The sequence below is a fragment of the Pogoniulus pusillus genome, chromosome Z (assembly GCF_015220805.1).
Source record: "Pogoniulus pusillus isolate bPogPus1 chromosome Z, bPogPus1.pri, whole genome shotgun sequence".
NCBI lineage: Eukaryota > Metazoa > Chordata > Aves > Piciformes > Lybiidae > Pogoniulus > Pogoniulus pusillus.
Window position 1 is genome coordinate 76,232,864 of NC_087309.1, and position 18,337 is coordinate 76,251,200.

An 18,337-nucleotide genomic window follows, 5' to 3' on the forward strand; every position below is an offset into this window, starting at 1 on the left:
CTTGATGGCAGCTACATCACCATCACCCACTGATGCTGTGGGCAGGTACCGAGGATTTCCCAGAGTGAATTCAGCAGCAGATAGAGTTGGATTCTGGAACTGGATTAAAAAACACGTAGACTGAGATGACAGGCAGAAGAGTTCTCCTAGGGCACGAGTCATGAAAGAGGCGAGCTTAATCCTCCTAATCTGTGATCTCTACCCTGAATATGATGCATGTGGTATGGAGTATGTTCTTGGACACTGCTAGGTCACCTTTCCCGGCTGCTCCTTCCTGCAAATACCGTTTGCTCAGCACGCTCCGACATGCAGCAGCCTTAAAGGAGCTTACATCGCCGCCGCACGCTGCTGAGCCCGCTGCTTCCTGGCTCCGGCGCGGACACAGCGACCGCAGCAGTCCGCTCCTGTCGCTCAGCGCCGCTCGTTCTCCTTTCCGCCGAGCGCCATCAGGAGCGGCACGCGCGCGCGCGACACCTCAGGAGCAGCGGGGGGGGAGGGGGAGGGGGGGGCAGGCGGCTGCGCTTGCGCCGGGGCCGCGGATTGGTGTTGGCTCTGCGCGTGCGCAGTAGCCGGAGCCGTGGCCCGCGCAGGTTCGGAGGGCAGAGGGGTGCGGGCTCGCAGTGAGGGACGCGGTAGGTGAGGCGCGGTGGCTGCGAGGAGTGAGATTCCGTGCCGCCGCTGGAAACAGCGCGACTCGCCTCTCGCCTCGCCGGGGCGCCAGGCAGAACCATCCCTCACAGAGGAGGGGAACACCGAAGTCTTCCGTGACGGATGAGCTGACTGCCGCTGCGCTCGTGCCGCCGCGGCGGGAGGGCGAGCGCGGCGCTGTTCCTCCTTCCGAGCCCGAGCGGAGCGAAGCAGCTGCGCGGCCTGTCAGCGGGCCGCTGCTCGCCGTGCCCGACGGGAGTTAGTCTGCCCGCCGGCCTGGTGAGCGGCGTCTGCAGCGCGGCGAGGCGGCCGGGACCGAGACAGCGCCTGTTTTGGGAACGAGCGAGCTGCAGGCAAGGGAGAGCTCAGGGAGGGTCTGGCTGAGCTGTCGGCAGTGTCTGAAATTAGAGCGGGATTGCTTGTTTGCTTTAATTAGCTTCCCACGTATTTATTCAACCCAGTCCACTGAGCCTGGCGGTTCACGCAGTCGCTTGAGAGTCGGTGGCATACTGTCGGGATGAAGGGAAGCTAGGCCAGTCTTGTTTGGGCGAGAGTCTTCTGCTCTAGTTTTCAAAAGCCACTTGATTGCCACCCCTCTGTGTATGGCTGCCGGTGCCTGGAAGATCTCCTGTCATGGGGCCTTTGTTTATAGCTTCCCTGGTGGGCTTGATGAAGATCGTAAGAGCTCGCCAGCCTCGTAGGGCTCTCTTGCAAGATCTCTGACTAGATAAGGGGAAATTTAGCATTGCTCGAAGGCAAGCTGACTAGCAAAACGTGAAATTCCTCGGGGCTGCCCTGCAGTTCGTGAGATTGTGAAAGTATAAAACCAGTTTGAAATAACTAGTTAGTGCTAAGTTTAAAAATCGCGTTCCATCCTGAAGCTGTTCAGCATTGCTGTGGTAACCTTGGTCTTACTTTATGCTTGAGTCAGAGGAAATAAACCCGTTTTTACACATGGCTTAGTTTTACTTTGTAAGAGTAACAGTCTTGTGAATGGTGAGCTTCACACTTGTCTTTTAAATTCTGCTTACGGAGTGGTGAGAAGATGCGCGGTTTTGATAGTGTAATACAACAACAAATTTGTCTGTGTCAAAATTTGTCGATTTCTTGACATTGCTTCACCTTTAGTTCCAGTTTGATGATGCACGTCTAATTATGGCTTTGTAATGCTAAATTTTCAGTGTCTTAATTTTTCAGATTTTATAACCTATAAGCTACCTATAGAGAAAGTCAATAAGAAAACATTCTTTTAAAATAATTTTATTAGGGTTTTTTTTGGCTGGTTTTATGTAGTAGTAGCTGTTTAAATGAAAGTGTCCTATCTCACCTGACTCTTGGGAAAAAAAAAATCTCTTTTAAAGCAGTTTCTCTAGTTTGTGCATAATGTGCAGTTTCTCTGCTACAGATTTAAAGATACAGTACCATGGTTGTGAAAGCTTCAATAGAAGATGGTGATTCAGGATGGGAACTCAGTGTGCCTGACAAGATGGAAAAGAGTAATACAAGCTGGATAGATATAACCCAGGATTTTGAAGAAGCTTGTAGAGGTGAGTTGTACTGCTCGTGTTTAACATAGATTCAATCTCAAGGTGAATGGGTTGTGTTGATTCAGTGTTTCGTGGTTGTCCTGGTTTGAGCCAGAATGAGACCAGTTCCCCCTTCACTGATTTTACTTTTCACCTAAGTTTCTTCTAAGTGACTGCGCTTCCAAAAGTTAGTGACATACTTTCAGTGTCTGCTTCTAGGAGAGCTAACACTTGATGTTTGTAGTTACTACTAAGGATTGGTGTGCAGAAAAGGTCTTGCTTATACTTGCTGTGATAGAAAGCAGGGTCATTACTAACTCTTGTCTACCAGACTGGCCTACCATAATGAAAGGCAGTAGTTGGGTAAAAAGATGGCCCTTGCAGGGAGGAGAAGACTGGATGAGTTACCTGAAACTGTCCCAACAAGATTTGTCATGTTCAGTGTAAAGCTGAAGGATCATAAGGGTTCAGCCTCTTCATCAATGACCAGTGTCCAAGGAGAACTCTGCTCTTCTGCCTTTCATCCTAATATGTCCCTGAATCAGCTTCCCATGTACTGCTGAATTCACTTGGACTTTGGGGTTGTCTTCCAACCTCTAAGTCTTTCTCTCTCCTTTATTCGTTTTGCTTTTTCCTTCTGAGATTGGAGAGGGGTTAGTAGAGATCATCCATCATTCATTTTATGGCTAGCCCAGCCTCAGCCCATGACACCTGTATGTAAAGTAACTGTGACATTAGAAATATCAGAAGAACCTCATGCTGCCTCTTCCTCTTCTGGACTGGCTGGAGGGCCAGACCCAGGGAATAGTGGTGAATGGTGCCACATCCAGTTGGCAGCTAGTCACTAGTGATGTTCCCCAGGGATTGGTGCTGAGCCCAGTCCTGTGAAATAACTTTCTGATGATCTAGACAAGGGAATTTAGTCCATTATCAGTAGATTTGCAGGTGACACAATCTGGTTGATTCTAGGTTACATAAATACCTTTTTAGGATTTCTTTTGCCTTAATTAATTTTTGCACCTCCTTTTCTTCTTTGAAAAGATTTCTGCCTGTCTCTTTTGCCAAATAAAAATTTCATTCATCCATGCAGAATCAACACTGTTTTTCCTATGTATTTTTGAATTTATAAGGTCCAGTTTTTTATTCATTTAATTAGTCAGTGCATCATATTTCATCTTTGAATCAAGGCTGAGCTTCTTGAGGTAATCCACCCCAGTCATGGGGGGAAGCAGTTGCATTCACTTAAACAGTGCCTTTATTGTTACTAGATGTTAGTGCTAGTTTACTGTAATGGTGACTTTATATTTTCAGTTGCTTTTATAATGACATTAGGTAAAAATAAATATAAAACTGCAGCTTACCACACTTCAATGTTACATAATAGCAAACAAAAGTTCCTTATCCCATCAAATAATTCCTGTGAACTGGTGTTGCACTATGTATGTACTCAAGTACCATTTATATACTTGATAAAGACTGCATTAAAAGTACTGGCATAAAACAAGCCTTTCAGTAAACTTTACTGGGAGAAAATTAGCTGTCTACTTAGAGAGCACAGAAAGTTGCTGCCCTATGTTGCAGACTATTCAGATGCTGTTACTAGGAAATTCTAAAACCCCTTTAACTGTTGGAATGAGAGAGAGGGATGAGAAAAGAGTGTGAACAGCTGGGTTTTTTTACCTCTTGATCTTCAAAGTGCTTTGTAAATAAAATCAAATGAAGGTGGAATAGAAATGCCTGGTCTTTTTCCCACACCTTATTCCTACACAGTTCAGTGACTGTGCTCGAACAGTTGTGCCAGAGAGATGACTGTAATTTTTAATCCTGTTCTGTTCATTTGTAGAATTGAAGCTAGGAGAACTACTTCATGACAAGCTGTAAGTATGCCTGTGGCATGGCTCTGGTTTTCAGACAAGTTTAGTGTGAATGCCTTTGTGTTTACATGAAGCAAGTCATTCAGTGTCAGCTAAGCTTTTAAATGAAAAAAACAAGTTTTTCTTAAAATTAAGTATTCAGAATATTGTTCATCCTCATCAGTGTGTATATGATGCACCCGTATGAACATAGAATGCTTCTTGTTGTGCCAGTGTAGTACTGCATTTTTAGTTAACCAGTGTAGTTTCAAGATTCATAGCATGTCTTATCAATAGCGTTGACAATACTGACCCTACCATATTTTATGTGGATGTGGTTTTATTGAAAAATGCCAGAAGTACTTCAGACATTTAAATTTGGTTTCTTCAGATGTCACTAATAAGCTTAGACAAACCAATCCATATATTTTAAGCTAACTATCACTATATTGAAAAAAAAAAGTCGTGTGCTAAAACCTTGTTGAATTCATTAAAGGGTGAGACTGGATTAAAATATTGTAAAGATCAGTTAGTTACACTTACATAAATTTAAAAATGCTTATTTAAGACTTAACAGCATACTTCAATTTTCTAAGTTGTTAAATGCAAACCTGCTTAAAAATTTGTGTCTGGGGCGGTGACATCCAGTATGAAGGTATTACCAAGTAGTTGCTCAGTGCAATCAAAGTCTATTTCTGAGATACAATTTCACACGTAAGAGCATTTCAGGGAAGTATGCTCTTCTGCATTAGAATGTGCCACATGCAGTAGCCTTTTTAGTATAATAGAGGCTTATGCAGTGGTTCCAATGAGTATCATGTATACTCTCGACTAGTCTTCATTTGGTGTGGTTCTTCTGCAAGCTTTTATGCCCTGAGTACAGGTGATCCTGTGTCACGTGCTGGCTTACTTTTTTGTTTCCATTTCCTTAACATGCCCATGTAAACAAAGTTGCTGTATTCAGTGTTTATTATTATCACTCTTTGTCATATATATTTCAATTAGTTTGTGAGAGACATATCTTACTTGTCTTTTTGGATGTAGCGTAGTAAAGAACAGCTCACTTAGTTAATACCGATTTATGTTATGTTTTGTGATCTTCAAAGAGATGCTAGATCATGAGTGTGTAGAAACCAGTATGCATAGATAGAATAATGGGATATTTGGCTCAGGAGTGTTTTTCAGATTTTAGAAAAGGCTAACAGTTTCTTTTAGGCGTCTTTATTACTTGTTGAGAGATTCTCAAATTCCTGAAAACCATGATCTTTGAAGATGAGTAGTAATGTGCCTGTATATATCAGAATACAGTATACTTATTTTGTCCTTTACATTGGTTTGTGAAGGCTTTAGTTACATTCAGAACAATCTTTTTATTGGTATTCTTAGTTTTGGTCTTTTTGAAGCCATGTCTGCCATTGAAATGATGGATCCCAAGATGGACGCTGGTATGATTGGAAACCAAGTGAATAGAAAGGTTCTTAACTTTGAGCAAGCTATTAAGGTTTGTGTGACTTTTCCTTCTTTTGCCTTCAGTGTCTGTGAAAATGTGATACAGTTTAATCAAATTGCAGTTAAGCACAATTGAGCATAATTAGTATTTTCAGTCTTTTTTTTTTTTTAAATTTTGGTTAGTTAGTGAATAGCTGATCATGTTTACCTTTTTTGTTACCTATGTTATCACAGTGATGCAAACTCTTCTAGTAGGAAGCACTGAGAAACTGTTGGCTGTTGATACCTCAAATAAATACATCTCAGAAATGATGTTGCCGGGTCACCCTGTGCTTCTCCAAAATATGTCTTTTTATGTGAAGGTGTATTGGTTAGTTCCTTTCTAAGCTGAATGAAAACTGGCTTCTTTACAAAAGCTTAAAATTAGCACTTTATGAGACTATCAGTTTATTAGCACTGAAACAGAAGCTGACTAATTAACAGCATGAACACTTGTGATTAACTTTTGATGCGTACTTAAGATAAATTGGTGGAGGGAAGTTGGAAGACTTTCTGTTATTTTGGAAAAAAACATTCATAGAGGAAAATTTTTTTTTTGCATAGACCTTGTTTTGGATGGACTAAAATCTCAATGTCTAAGTCATGTAGAATGTATGCAGAATTGCATATACTGGACAGTTAAAGAAGTAGGGTTACCGCCTACTTTTAGCTTTCTCTGTGAATAGCTGTATATTTGGTCAGTGTTCAACACAAGAGTGGTTATGAGGCACATTAGGAAGCAGGTCACTGAAGCTAGTGGTATAAAAATTCTCTGAAGTCTTAATTAAACTGTAGTTTCCTTTTAGGCTGTACAAATAATAAGGTGTAATTTGCCTATAGGCTTCCACAGTCTCTAGGATTTTTTTCTCTCTTTGTTTCCCAAGGATGGCACCATTAAAATAAAGGATCTCACTTCACCTGAGTTGGTAGGAATAATGGATACATGCTTCTGTTGTTTGGTGAGCATTTCTTTGTTCTTAGAGGGTTTTGCTTTCAAAATATAGTCCGTTATTTTTTTTTAAAAAAGAAAAAAGGTATAATTCAAAATATTTACCAAACAGGAGATCAGTAATAATTTAATGTCAATTTAGATATTTTCATTTGCTGTATTTTTTTAAATTCTTTAATATAAGTAATCACCTGCAAGAAAACTGGTAGCATTTTTCAATAATGTGATAGAAGTTTTATGATCTGTGTTTTTCAAATGTGATTGTGTTTAAAAGCAAATATACAGTAACCTACAGCACTTTGTTGCTTATTTCTATATAGCCAATATTGACTGAGCTTGCAGGACATTTTGAAAAAAGAGAAGAAAATCCCTAAATCCGTTTAGAAATGAAATTAATGAATTGTCACCTATTTGCTAATTGGTGGGGGGTTGTCTATATTTTATCAGTGAGTGACCCAAGTTATTTTTAGTTACTCTTTTAAACTTATGTTGTTAGAATTACTTCTGAAATGTTTTAAAAGCCAATGAGTTTAATCCAGGTAGACATGTAACATAGTCTTCTTCCCCACTACCAAATACTAACTTTGTTGAAGAGTCAGTGGTCCTGTTAAAAATCAGATTGTACTGTGTTTCATACTGTTTCAGGATAGAAATAATTGTTTTAATTGCTGATTCCCCCAGAAGCATAAAAGTAGGAGAAAGAGGGAATTGTGAAAATGAAGCTCTAAACTCTTGAAGAGACCATGGAGAATATTGTGAAATTGTTTCACAGCTACTCGCATTTTTGATTCACTATTTATATAAAGAAAGATTATAAACCTGGTGGTCCCATAACTTCTTGTCATGTCTAGGTCACAAAGACTACACTTGGAATTTGTGGAATCAGTTTATACAACACCAGAATTTGATAGTATTTTAGAGTTTACTGCTTGCTGCAGCCAGCAAATGGGCAAAGATTAAAGGCTGAGAGAGCTTCTGTTGGTCTTTTTTGCTGGAAGGAAGGCTGCCATGGTGGGGTCTTACTCAGTGACTCACTGAAGCACAGTAAGATGAAAGAAGAGTGGAAATTAGAAAATGGACACTTAACTGTCACGAGTAAAACATTTACTTTTCTTTTCTCTAGATAACATGGCTAGAGGGACATTCTTTGGCACAGACAGTATTCACTTGCCTTTATATTCACAATCCAGACTTCATAGAAGATCCTGCTATGAAGGCTTTTGCTCTTGGGATCCTAAAAATCTGTGATATTGCCAGAGAAAAGGTTAACAAGGCAGCTGTTTTTGAGGAGGTATGTATTCCTCCTGTGGCTTAATATCTAACATGCATAGGCTCCATAACAAAAATAAAGCCGTATATTAGAGATACTTGTTTGTTTAATTCAGATGTACCATAGGAGCAGCAGTGCATCCTCCCAGAAACGTTGTAATTGATCTCTTTAAAATGCAGCGCTCTTCAATTAAACTTTCTCATACTCTACTCTGTATTTTGCTTGAGTGTTGGAGTCACATAAATGTGATACTTGTAAAGTGATGCATGTCTTGTGGATAACCATTTGAAATCAGTTTTACTGGTGGTTTTCTTCTTGCTTAATTTTAAATTTTTCTGCTTTACATAACCGTGATTGTCTTTGTCTGAAATGCCTGTATGGCAATGGATTCAGCCTTGTTTTCTGTTTGAAGGGCAGTTTTTCTTCAGAGCTTAGACAGGTCACTTCTTACTGATTGTATCTAAAATTGCTTAAATAGTGCTTTACATCCATAGTTCTAATGGTTCGATAGGGTGACACTTTATGAAAATATGAATGAAATACTGGTGTTAAGGACAAACATAGGCTGAGTGAAGAATGGCTCAAGAACAGTCTTGAGAAGATCAGTTGACAAAAAACTCAGCATGAGCTCACAATGTGCACTTGCAGCCTAGAAGGGCAGCCATGTCCTGGGCTGCATCAAAAAAAGTGTGACCAGTGGGATGAGCGAAGTGATTTTCCCATTCTAATCTGCTCTCATGGGACTCTGAAGTACTGTATCCAGTTCTGGTGCCCCAGCATAATAGGGAAATTAGTTGCTGAAGCAGGTCATGAAGATGATCAGAGGGGTGGAGACCCTCCAGTATGGGGATAGGCTGTGATAGTTGGGGGTGTTCAGCCTGGAGAAAAGGCATGCTCTGGAGACAGCCTATAGCAGCATTTCAGAATATCGAAAGGGCCTAGAGGAAAGCCATAAGGAGGCTTTCCCCAAGGTCTTATAGTGATAGGATGAGAAGCAATGTATTGAAGCTTGAGAAGGGCAGATTTAGACTAGATATTAGGAAGAAGTTCTTTACAGTGAGAGTGGTGAGATGCTGGGAACAGGTTGCCCAGGGAGATTGTGGATGTCTCCTCCCTGGTGGTGGTCATAGCCAGGTTAGATGACATCTTCATCAGCCTGGTATAGCAGAAGGTGTTCCTGCCCATGGCAGGGGAGTTGGAACTGTATGATCTTTAATGTTCCTTCCAACCCAAACCATTCTATGAATCTATGAATTTATGCAGAAAATAATTACCACCAGCTGGATTTGAGCAGAAAAGTCAGTATTTGTTTGTGTGGAATAAAACAAGACTTATAGACTTAGTGTAATTAAACACGCCACAACAACAAAAAAACAAAACTTCTTCGCCAGAAACAAAAGGCAAAGCCAAAGAAACAAACAAAAAAAATTGGAAAATAATCAAAGCTGAAACAACCAAACCCCAATGGGAAATTGTAATTGTTTATATTTCACTACTTACTGTTTCTGTGTTGTTGGGTTTTTTTTTAATTCCCCTTCATTTTTTTAGGAAGATTTTCAGTCAATGACTTACGGATTTAAAATGGCCAACAGTGTGACAGATCTTAGAGTTACAGGTATAGTTTGTGCTTCCTCTGTATCTGTTCATCGCTCTTTCTGATTTTGAGTATGTTGGTTACTTCCAAACAAACTCAATGAATTGGTAGGAATCTTGTGTGGTGATGGTTTTGTTTGTTTTAATTTATTATTATGGATTTTGGTGGCTTGTTAGAAAAAGTGAAATTGCATTCTATTTCTTGTAGAAAAGTTTCAGATAATTGTTAAATGCCTAAGAGAGTGAAGTGCTTTTGGATATGCCAACCAAGTAACTGAACTCATTTAGCTTATCCAAGACTGAGGAGGATACAAACCACTAGAAAGTGCACACCTTGCATTCTCCTCTTCTGCCTCACAATTCATTGTGGTCTAAAGCGATTGGTTTTGAAGAAAAAGCAAACTAACAGGTCTAAAGCTGTGAAAAACATGTAAGCTTTTAGGCACACATGTAAGTATGTGTGTTAGTCTTTTGAAATCTCACATGCTTGAGATTTCAGTTGACTCACTTTTAAATAATTTGTGAACACACTAGTTTCAGATCAGTCTGTCTGTACTTGGGCTATATATGTCTACTGTTGAAAGACAGCCCTGCCATCCCTCACAAAACTATTTACTTTTTGTCTAGTCTTTGTCCAGTGGGTATGCATAGTACTTCAAAACTTGATTTCACCATAAACCTTTTTTCCCTTGAGTGGTTTAAGTGTGCCTAGGAACGCATGTCAGCTTTTAATTGTACTGTCACTTTTCCAGGTATGCTAAAAGATGTAGAAGATGACTTGCAAAGACGAGTGAAGGTATTTTTCTTCAAGTGTACTTAACACAGACTGGCAGGATTAGATCATGAAGCATGTGGTGTGAATTTGTGTCATTAAATGGTTGGGTTCTTTTGAAGAACTGCCCTAAAAGTTTGTGTAACATGCTGGGGGTTTGGCTTCTAGCTAAAGATGCTGAAGTCTATGGGCTTTATTAAACACTTTAGTAGTTGCTTCACCTAGTAATAGGTGGAATCTTAATATAAGATAACACAGTGCTGAAGCATAGAAAGTATATACTATGTAATGTTAAAGTCATCAGTCTTCGTTTACCACAGTTTACAGTATAAAATGTTTGTACAATTTCCTCGCCAATTCTCTGCGTGGTCTTGAGGTCTCAATACTATAGAAGAGTCTTGGATTGCTCAAGTACCTACATTATATATAAAGAGGTTTTGATCTTGAGAACTGGTTTTTAGGGTTATTCAACAGATTATTGTTCTGGAGAGGAAAAAGGGATTTTATGAGTAGCTTCCCTTTGCATTTTTTAATCAAGTATTTGAAATTCATTTTTCTTCTAGAGCACTCGAAGTCGACAGGGAGAAGAGAGAGATCCGGAAGTGGAACTTGAAGTAATGAATTGCTTTTTTTTGTTTGGTTGGTTGGTTTTGTTTTTCTCTGTTTCATGGATTAGTACATCATTACAATAATCAATAGTTAACTGCTTGTGATAAATGTGTGTTACCAGTGTTACTACTACTGTTCTAGTTTGGCCCTGAGCAAATCCAGCACTAACACAAGAAACATATATAGTCATATGTTTCTTGTGTTAGTGCTTCTCTGACAGCAGTACATATTTCTTTTATAATTTCTAGTACTTTTCTTTCAGACTGGTAATAGATGCTGCATTTCTTAAGACCAGAGAGAACACTTCAGTAGTTCTATGGAAGATTTTAAATAAGTTTCAGGGTTTAATGCATATTGCTTAGTAACTTAGCGTACTTCTCTTACAGCATCAACAGTGTTTAGCTGTGTTCAGCAGAGTGAAGTTTACTAGAGTGCTACTGACTGTTCTCATAGCATTTACGAAGAAAGAGGTATGTTCATTGGTATGTTCTCACTGTGGTCCTATGAAATACGCATTTTTCATTCTTTAAGGTCAGCTAGTTATACTGTAGATTGTGCAGATGTGAGTTGATAACAGGTAAAGCATTCAGTAAGGTCTTACAGTGGCAGCAATTCAATTTTCATGAATTTTACATTAATTATTTTTTATGGAAAACACCAGGAGGGTTAGTAACTGGTATTATTATGGCCTTGCAGAGAGACAGAGTATTCATTCTAGAATACTTAAATTAAAATACTTATGTAGTTTGGATTACTGCTTTTTTTTCACATGAATCATCTTTTCTAAAGTTCAGTCCCATTCTGTGGAGTTACCTGATGTTGTACAGTGTTTTGTCTGTCTCTGGAGAATAATTAACTTTTCCTTCAGTGTGATACTGAATTTGTATCTGGGCTTCTTAGGTCTGAGAAGAGGAATGTAGCAGCTTTCCATGTCACTTACGTGCTTTTTTTGAATGTAAGATTTCCTAATAGTTGAGGCAGGAAGGGGTAGAATTACAGTGTCACATAAGACAAAGCTTTTATTTGATCATCTTTTTCTTTATATAAGGATAAACGTATCTGTTGCATATCACTGTTTCCATTTTTATGAAGAAATAAAGTTTCTTGCTTAAATTATATGGCATCTTTCATGCATATTTTATTCTTGGAGTAGCTGCATAGTGTACAGTTCAAAAGACCTTGATTAAATGGAATGTCATCAGCAAGCATTACTGTTAAATGCCAGAGTTGAGGAGAATGTGATCAAATGGTTGAAAATAATTGCATTTTGAGTATTAACAGTTAGTTGTATGAGAAATCAAACTGAAGTATAGAAGTGAGCTACACTGATGAACAACCAAAATCTGTGTCAGCTGCTGTAAGTTAATCTGTGTCGCTGCAATTTGTTTACTTAAGTGTAAGAATTTTACATCATGGACTATTTTATTTGATTCTTTTAGTAGATGTCAGCATACACTATGCAGAGCTACAGATCTTGTTCAGCTTCTATTACATCTTCAAGGTGTTCTAAATATTCTTTTTCTATAAGAAGTCTTAACGTTTCAGTTTGACTTGATTTCAATTATTTGAAGCTCCATCAGGAAGTGTTGCTTCAATAGTTCTTAAACACGATTTTGAATTTCGCAGAGAGCTATTTTAAATAGCACTCACTTTGTTAAGAGATTTATATTCATATGAGAACGGAAAATTCACCATATCATCAGGTCATGAATCAGGATTTCTAATGGTTATCTGGTATCTTCTAATGTTATATAGTGATTTCATTTCAGTTGATAGTGTTGTGGTTTGCCTATATTCTCAAGAATTCTGCATTTCCTAATGGTAGATTTTTTTCATTTTCTTCTTTGCAGTTCTGCCTCAATTGGCAGAAAAGTTTTGTTGTGTTTTATGCCTTTCCTTTGGCCCCTCTGAAACCAAAAGTAGAGGACTTGCATGTGGAGCATACTAGGATTCCAGCTGTAATTATTAAAGCTTTTCTTATACAGCAATATACAGAATTACAGTGTGGAATGTGTGTATGGATACATAAAATATAAATAATACTTTATTACACAAAAATGTTGGCTGTTTTATTTTCAGAATTGGTTGTGTACAAACATTAGAATCCTAATACCACTTTTTTTTAATACTTGCATTAATCCTATTGTCAAAATAGGTTGGTTCATAGTATGAGTAATTCTTACCTGCCTTTCAGATGAGTGCAGTTGCAGAAGCTCAGAAACTAATGACTCAAGCAACTGATTTGCTTTCTGCCATCCACAATTCATTGCATCATGGTATCCAGGCACAGAATGATACCACTAAAGGAGGTGTGTATAGAATGTTGCTATTTTTTTTCCTTTCTTAAATATGTTGTTCTGCTGATAGCAATACTGGCATTTCAAAGACAGGGCTAATGCAAACTTTCAGTTAATTGCATTGCACTTCAAATTAGCCATTTTAAAATAGGAAGCACCACCTACCATCTGCATGGGTTTGTACTGAGGTGCCAAGAGTTGGTTGGTTTGGTTTTTTTTAAGCAGTAATCGTTGTCTCGGGTGGTTAGTGTCACTGGAATTTAACTATCTGTTATAAAGCTAATTTTGGCTAATTAATTTATTTGGTATTATACTTTCAAGTTCAGAGTTCTGAAAACACAGCTTACATGCAGCTTTTTTCTGTCTTTCTCTTCATTAGATCATCCTATTATGATGGGCTTCGAGCCGCTTGTTAATCAGAGGTTGCTGCCTCCTACTTTTCCTCGATATGCAAAAATAATTAAAAGAGAGGAAATGGTCAATTATTTTTCCAAACTAATAGACAGAATAAAAACTGTATGTGAAGTAGTCAACCTAACTAATCTTCACTGTATACTGGTAAGCATGAATGTTTCTTATTTATAGCCAAAAGTAAGATATTAAAATATAACTTGCAAAAACCATTTCATAATACATGCTTTTGCTCACTGGAGAAAAGTGAGCTGTTTGTATAAATCTTCTGCTATTACTCATTATTGTGTACAGTGTCACAATTTTCTATCTTTCCTTTGTTAAGAAAAGACAAATATAATGTTTTTTTCCTCTCAAACCTCTTACTTTTTCTGTAATCACTTAAATAACGATGCATGTTAGTGGTGAAGTCTAAGCAAGTTTATTTCTTTGTATCTCCCTCTTTGGTTGGAACACTGCATCTGCAGCAGCCAGAGAACATATTTTCTTGCTGTATTCCTGATATTTTTTTCCACACTCGCTAAGCAGTATTCTGCATATGCTTTGAACACAACAGAGTAATTAATAGATACTTGTTCAAGTGTGTAATCCCTGAATAGCTTCTGCTTAAGTTTTTGCCTAAGTGATGTTATTTTCAGTTACTGCCTGCATTTGCTAGAAAAAACTTAAATGCTAAATAATTTAGACCATGCACACCTTTGATGATTGAGAGAAGTGCCACGGTTGCATCAATTGAAAGATCAAGCAAAAATGTCTTGTCCTCCCAATGTTAATTAAAACAGTGTTGCCAGATGCATTTGGTATCAGTTAAATGTTTTATTCTATACCTGGTTCAGTTATGTTGTGATCTTAACAGTTTCAGTATCTTTTCTTCTATATTGCCGTCCTGATTGTTACATCCAGAGAAGAAAATTCTGAAACCTTTTGTTCTGTTAAATAATTGCAGAAAAAAATAGATTTCAGCTTCATAAGTTCTGATTTATTCAAATCATTCACGCTTTATAAGTTGCACAAGATATACTGTATGTGTGTAAAGTAGTCTCTCTCTGTATATATCTATTTGACATATTAACCTGAATTGTCTTTTTTTTTTAATTTCTAAACATAAATCAGGACTTTTTCTGTGAGTTTAGTGAGCAATCACCATGTGTTCTCTCAAGATCGCTGTTACAGGCAAGTCCTAATCTATGCCTTTGAATAAAATACTTCTGCATTTGTTACGAATACAGATTCATCTTACTTCAAATATGCAAATTCCTAGGATCTCATTTAATAATACATGTAGAGATACTTAGGTGTTAGGTATAGGGAAACCGATGTTCTGTTCTAATTTTGTGAAAATAATTTTAAGATGTTGTTTAGATAGTATTAGTACATGCCAGTTAAAAATATGCCATAAAGCTGTGCACACATTTTTATGTTCTCCCTGTGTTGTCTTAGCTTAGGCTGATGTTCATATTCATCCCTTCCTGTTTGGACTGTATTTTATGTATACACTGCCTCTGCTACTACCACAGTGAAACTGATGGTTAGGGCAGAACAGGCTGCTTCTTTTCTTCTCACAGTTTTAATTATTTTTAAAGTATATTGTACTTTGAAAGTTATTAACTCGGAGTGAAATACACTTTTACTTATAGAAGGGTTTGATTTCAGCTGGGTATCCCTGGAGTTCAGAATTCATTATTTTCCATCAGTTCTGTGTAGATCAAATATAACTATTGGCAATCAAAAATAATGTTTTCATAGTCTGTATGTTCTCGTTTTCCACCATGTGTGTTGGTGTAATCCCTGCCAGGTGCCTGCCTGATGAGGTTTTCCTCCAATGCTGGAGAACCTTATTAGAAAGGGACACAGCACTTGTGGTGGAGGGAGGTGAAAGGAATGCACCAGACATGGCCACAAAAGCAGTAGAAGAAAAGTCTGCGTTAGTTAGAAGATTGACTGTTAGCTGCCTCCAGGAAAGCCACATAACCTGTTTTGTGTTAATCATGAGAAAAGTCTGTCTGATTAACCAACTTCAGAGTCCAGAAAATACAGTAATTTTTTGTGCATTGTTTTCTGCAAGAACAGTATTTTGTGTCATGGGAATGCCAAGAAGTGACAGATCTCAGGACACCTTTATCTATGAATTCTTAATGCAATCTTACAAGTTTCTGACATACTATAAGCACTGTAAAAGCTTTCCATTAGTTCTAAAGTGTTACTTTTAACTTCAGACATGTTTCTAAAACCATATTTTTGCTTCCAGACAACTTTTCTGGTAGATAACAAGAAGGTGTTTGGCACTCACCTCATGCAAGACATGGTAAAAGATGCTTTAAGGTCTTTTGTCAGTCCTCCAGTACTTTCTCCCAAGTAAGTGGAACTTCAGTTGGATGCATTTATATGTTTGATGGAAAAAAAGTATTTCTGCTTAGAAAGAGCAGACATAAAAATAACAAAGATGTTTGTACATATTAGTCCTTATGTATGAAGGAGTCTTTGGCTGTTGCTGCCCTTTTTTCATTCAGTTTTGTGCTACACCGACAGGTGACATTTGTAAATACATGTGTTGTGTGTATATCTCCCTTGTAGGTGTTGCCTGTATAATAATCACCAGGCAAAGGACTACATTGATTCCTTTGTGACACACTGTGTTCGGGTAAGCCTTCATTCCAGTTACAGCATGATTTGGTGCATTGTGAGCGCTTTCAAAGTTTGCTTGTGTTTGAAAATGAGACCAGTGTTCTTAGGCACTTGAGGAGAAGGTGAAGTTGTAGATGTTGGCCATCTTAAAATGGTAACACTTTTTAAAAACCCAGTATAATTGCTGCTGTTTGTTTCCTATGGTATGCTTCCAGATTTTTCACTGACATTTTGCTTTATTAGAAATCTGCACCTGGTACCTCTTTACAAGGTACATCCATGTCATAAAACAAATGCATGCTCTAGTAAAAAGAAATTATTTTTCATTCTCTTCATTTAAAAAAAAATAATTGTTTTAAAAGATTCAGTTATGAATGCAGCACAGTAGAAATCTAAGAAAATCACAGAATCATTTGGGTCAGAAAAGGTCTTTGAAATCATTGAGTCCAACCGTTAACCTAGCACTGTCATGTCCACCACTGACCTAGTTTCCTAAGCATTACATCTACACACCTTTTAAATACCTTCAGGGGTGCTGACGTAAACACTTCCCTAGGCAACCTGTTCCAAAGCTTGACAACATTTTTGGTGAAGAAATGTTTCCTAACAGCCAGTCTAAACTTGCCCAGGCACATCATGAGACTATTTCCTCTTCTTCTATTGCTTGTTACTGTGAGAAGAGACCAGCACCCACCTTGCTGTTGCCTCTTCAGGAAGTTGTAGAGAACAGTAAGGGCACCCCTCAGCCTCCTTTTATTAGAATCATGGAACTATTAAGGCTGGAAAACATCTTCAGGATCATCAAGTCCAACCAAAACCCAACTACCATGACCACTAAACTGTGTTATGAAGTGCTGCATCTATAGGCTTCTTGAACATCTCTAGGTATGGTGGCTCCACTACCTCCCTGGGCAGCCTTTTCCAAAGCCTCACCACCCACTTTTTCTTAATGTCCAATTTAAACGTCTCCTGGCACAACTTTAAACCCATTTCTCTTGTTCTGTCACTAGTTACTTGGGAGAAGAGACCAACACCAGCCTCACTGCAGCGTCCTTTCAGGTAGTTGTAGAAAGAAGTAAGATCTCCTCTAGCCTTCTCTTCTCCTGCCTAAACGACCCCATCTCCCTCAGCAACTCCTTGTATAAGGTGGCCTCCAAATCTCTCATCAGCCTTGTTGCTTTTCTATGGACACACTCGAAGACTTCAATGTCTGTCTTGTACTGTGTTGCCCAGAACTGAACCCAGTACTCAAGCTGTGGTCTCACCTGGGCCCAGTACAGTGGCACAATCACTTTAATCCTGCTGGACACACTGGTTTTGATACAGGCTAGAATGTTGTTGGCCTTCTTGGCCTCCTGAGTACACTGCTGCTTCATTTTTGACCAGCTGTCCACCAGCATCCCCAGATCATTGTCCACTCAGTTGCTTTCCAGCCACTATTCTCCCAATCTCGTAGCATTGCTTGGTGTTTTTGTGACCAAAGTGTAGGACCCAGCACTTAAAACCTCATCCCTTTGCCCTTAAGCCACTGATTTAACTTGTCCAGATCTCTCTGCAGTGCCTTCTTGCCCTTAATGCCAGATCAACACTGCCACTCAGATACTGAACAAAATTGGCTCCAGTACAGAGCCCTGGGGAATATCACTCATGACTAGCTGCCATCTGGATTGAATTCCATTTACCACAGCTCTTTGGGCCTGGCTGGCCAGCCCATTCTCAGTCCAGCAAAGGGCACATTTCTCTGCTCCAGGGGCCACAAACTTCTCAAGTAGAATACTGTGTGCGAGGGTGCCAGAGGCTTTACTAAAGTCTGGGTAGACGATGTCCTCCACCTTTCTCTCATCCACGGGATGTGTCACCTGGTCATAGAAGGAAATGAGGTTTGTCAAGCAGGACCTGCCTTTCATGAACCCATGCTGGCTGGGCATGGTCCCACTGTTACCCTGCACTCGCTGTGTGTGCACACCCAAGATGCACTGCTCTGTGATCTTCTCCAGTGCTGAGGTCAGACTGACAGGCCTGTAGTTCCCCAGGTTCTCCTCATGGCCGTTTTTGTAGATCAGTGTCCCATAGTCTTGAGTGTCTGGGTGATATAACAGGTTGTTAAACGCTTCCTCCTGGATTATGGGAATTTGATGCTGCTCTTCTTCCCTATCAGGAGGTTGAATACCCTGAGGATAACCAGTCCAACTATTAAATACTGAGGCAAAGGCAGCATTAAGTACTGTGGCCTTTTCCTCATCCTTCGTCATAGAGTCATTTAGGTTGGACAAGACCCTTGAGATCATCAGGTCCA

General features: G+C 39.0%; 1 protein-coding gene across 3 annotated transcripts in view; it reads left to right on the forward strand.

The window, feature by feature from the left end:
* Nucleotides 1–575: 575 nt before the first annotated feature.
* The window catches only part of NAA35 (N-alpha-acetyltransferase 35, NatC auxiliary subunit), a 31,525-nt gene continuing 13,763 nt past the window's right edge, over nucleotides 576–18,337 (forward strand). Inside the window, exons 1-15 of one of the 3 annotated variants that reach the window (XM_064140790.1) lie at nucleotides 576–590; nucleotides 2,054–2,195; nucleotides 4,018–4,051; nucleotides 5,414–5,528; nucleotides 6,400–6,474; nucleotides 7,588–7,755; nucleotides 9,283–9,349; nucleotides 10,080–10,123; nucleotides 10,663–10,713; nucleotides 11,095–11,178; nucleotides 12,903–13,017; nucleotides 13,385–13,563; nucleotides 14,530–14,589; nucleotides 15,665–15,771; nucleotides 15,991–16,057. In XM_064140790.1, the coding sequence (XP_063996860.1) occupies nucleotides 2,072–2,195; nucleotides 4,018–4,051; nucleotides 5,414–5,528; nucleotides 6,400–6,474; nucleotides 7,588–7,755; nucleotides 9,283–9,349; nucleotides 10,080–10,123; nucleotides 10,663–10,713; nucleotides 11,095–11,178; nucleotides 12,903–13,017; nucleotides 13,385–13,563; nucleotides 14,530–14,589; nucleotides 15,665–15,771; nucleotides 15,991–16,057 (1,290 nt within the window). In that variant the 5' untranslated portion in view covers nucleotides 576–590; nucleotides 2,054–2,071. The other 2 variants (XM_064140788.1, XM_064140789.1) reach the window with 2 other exon arrangements.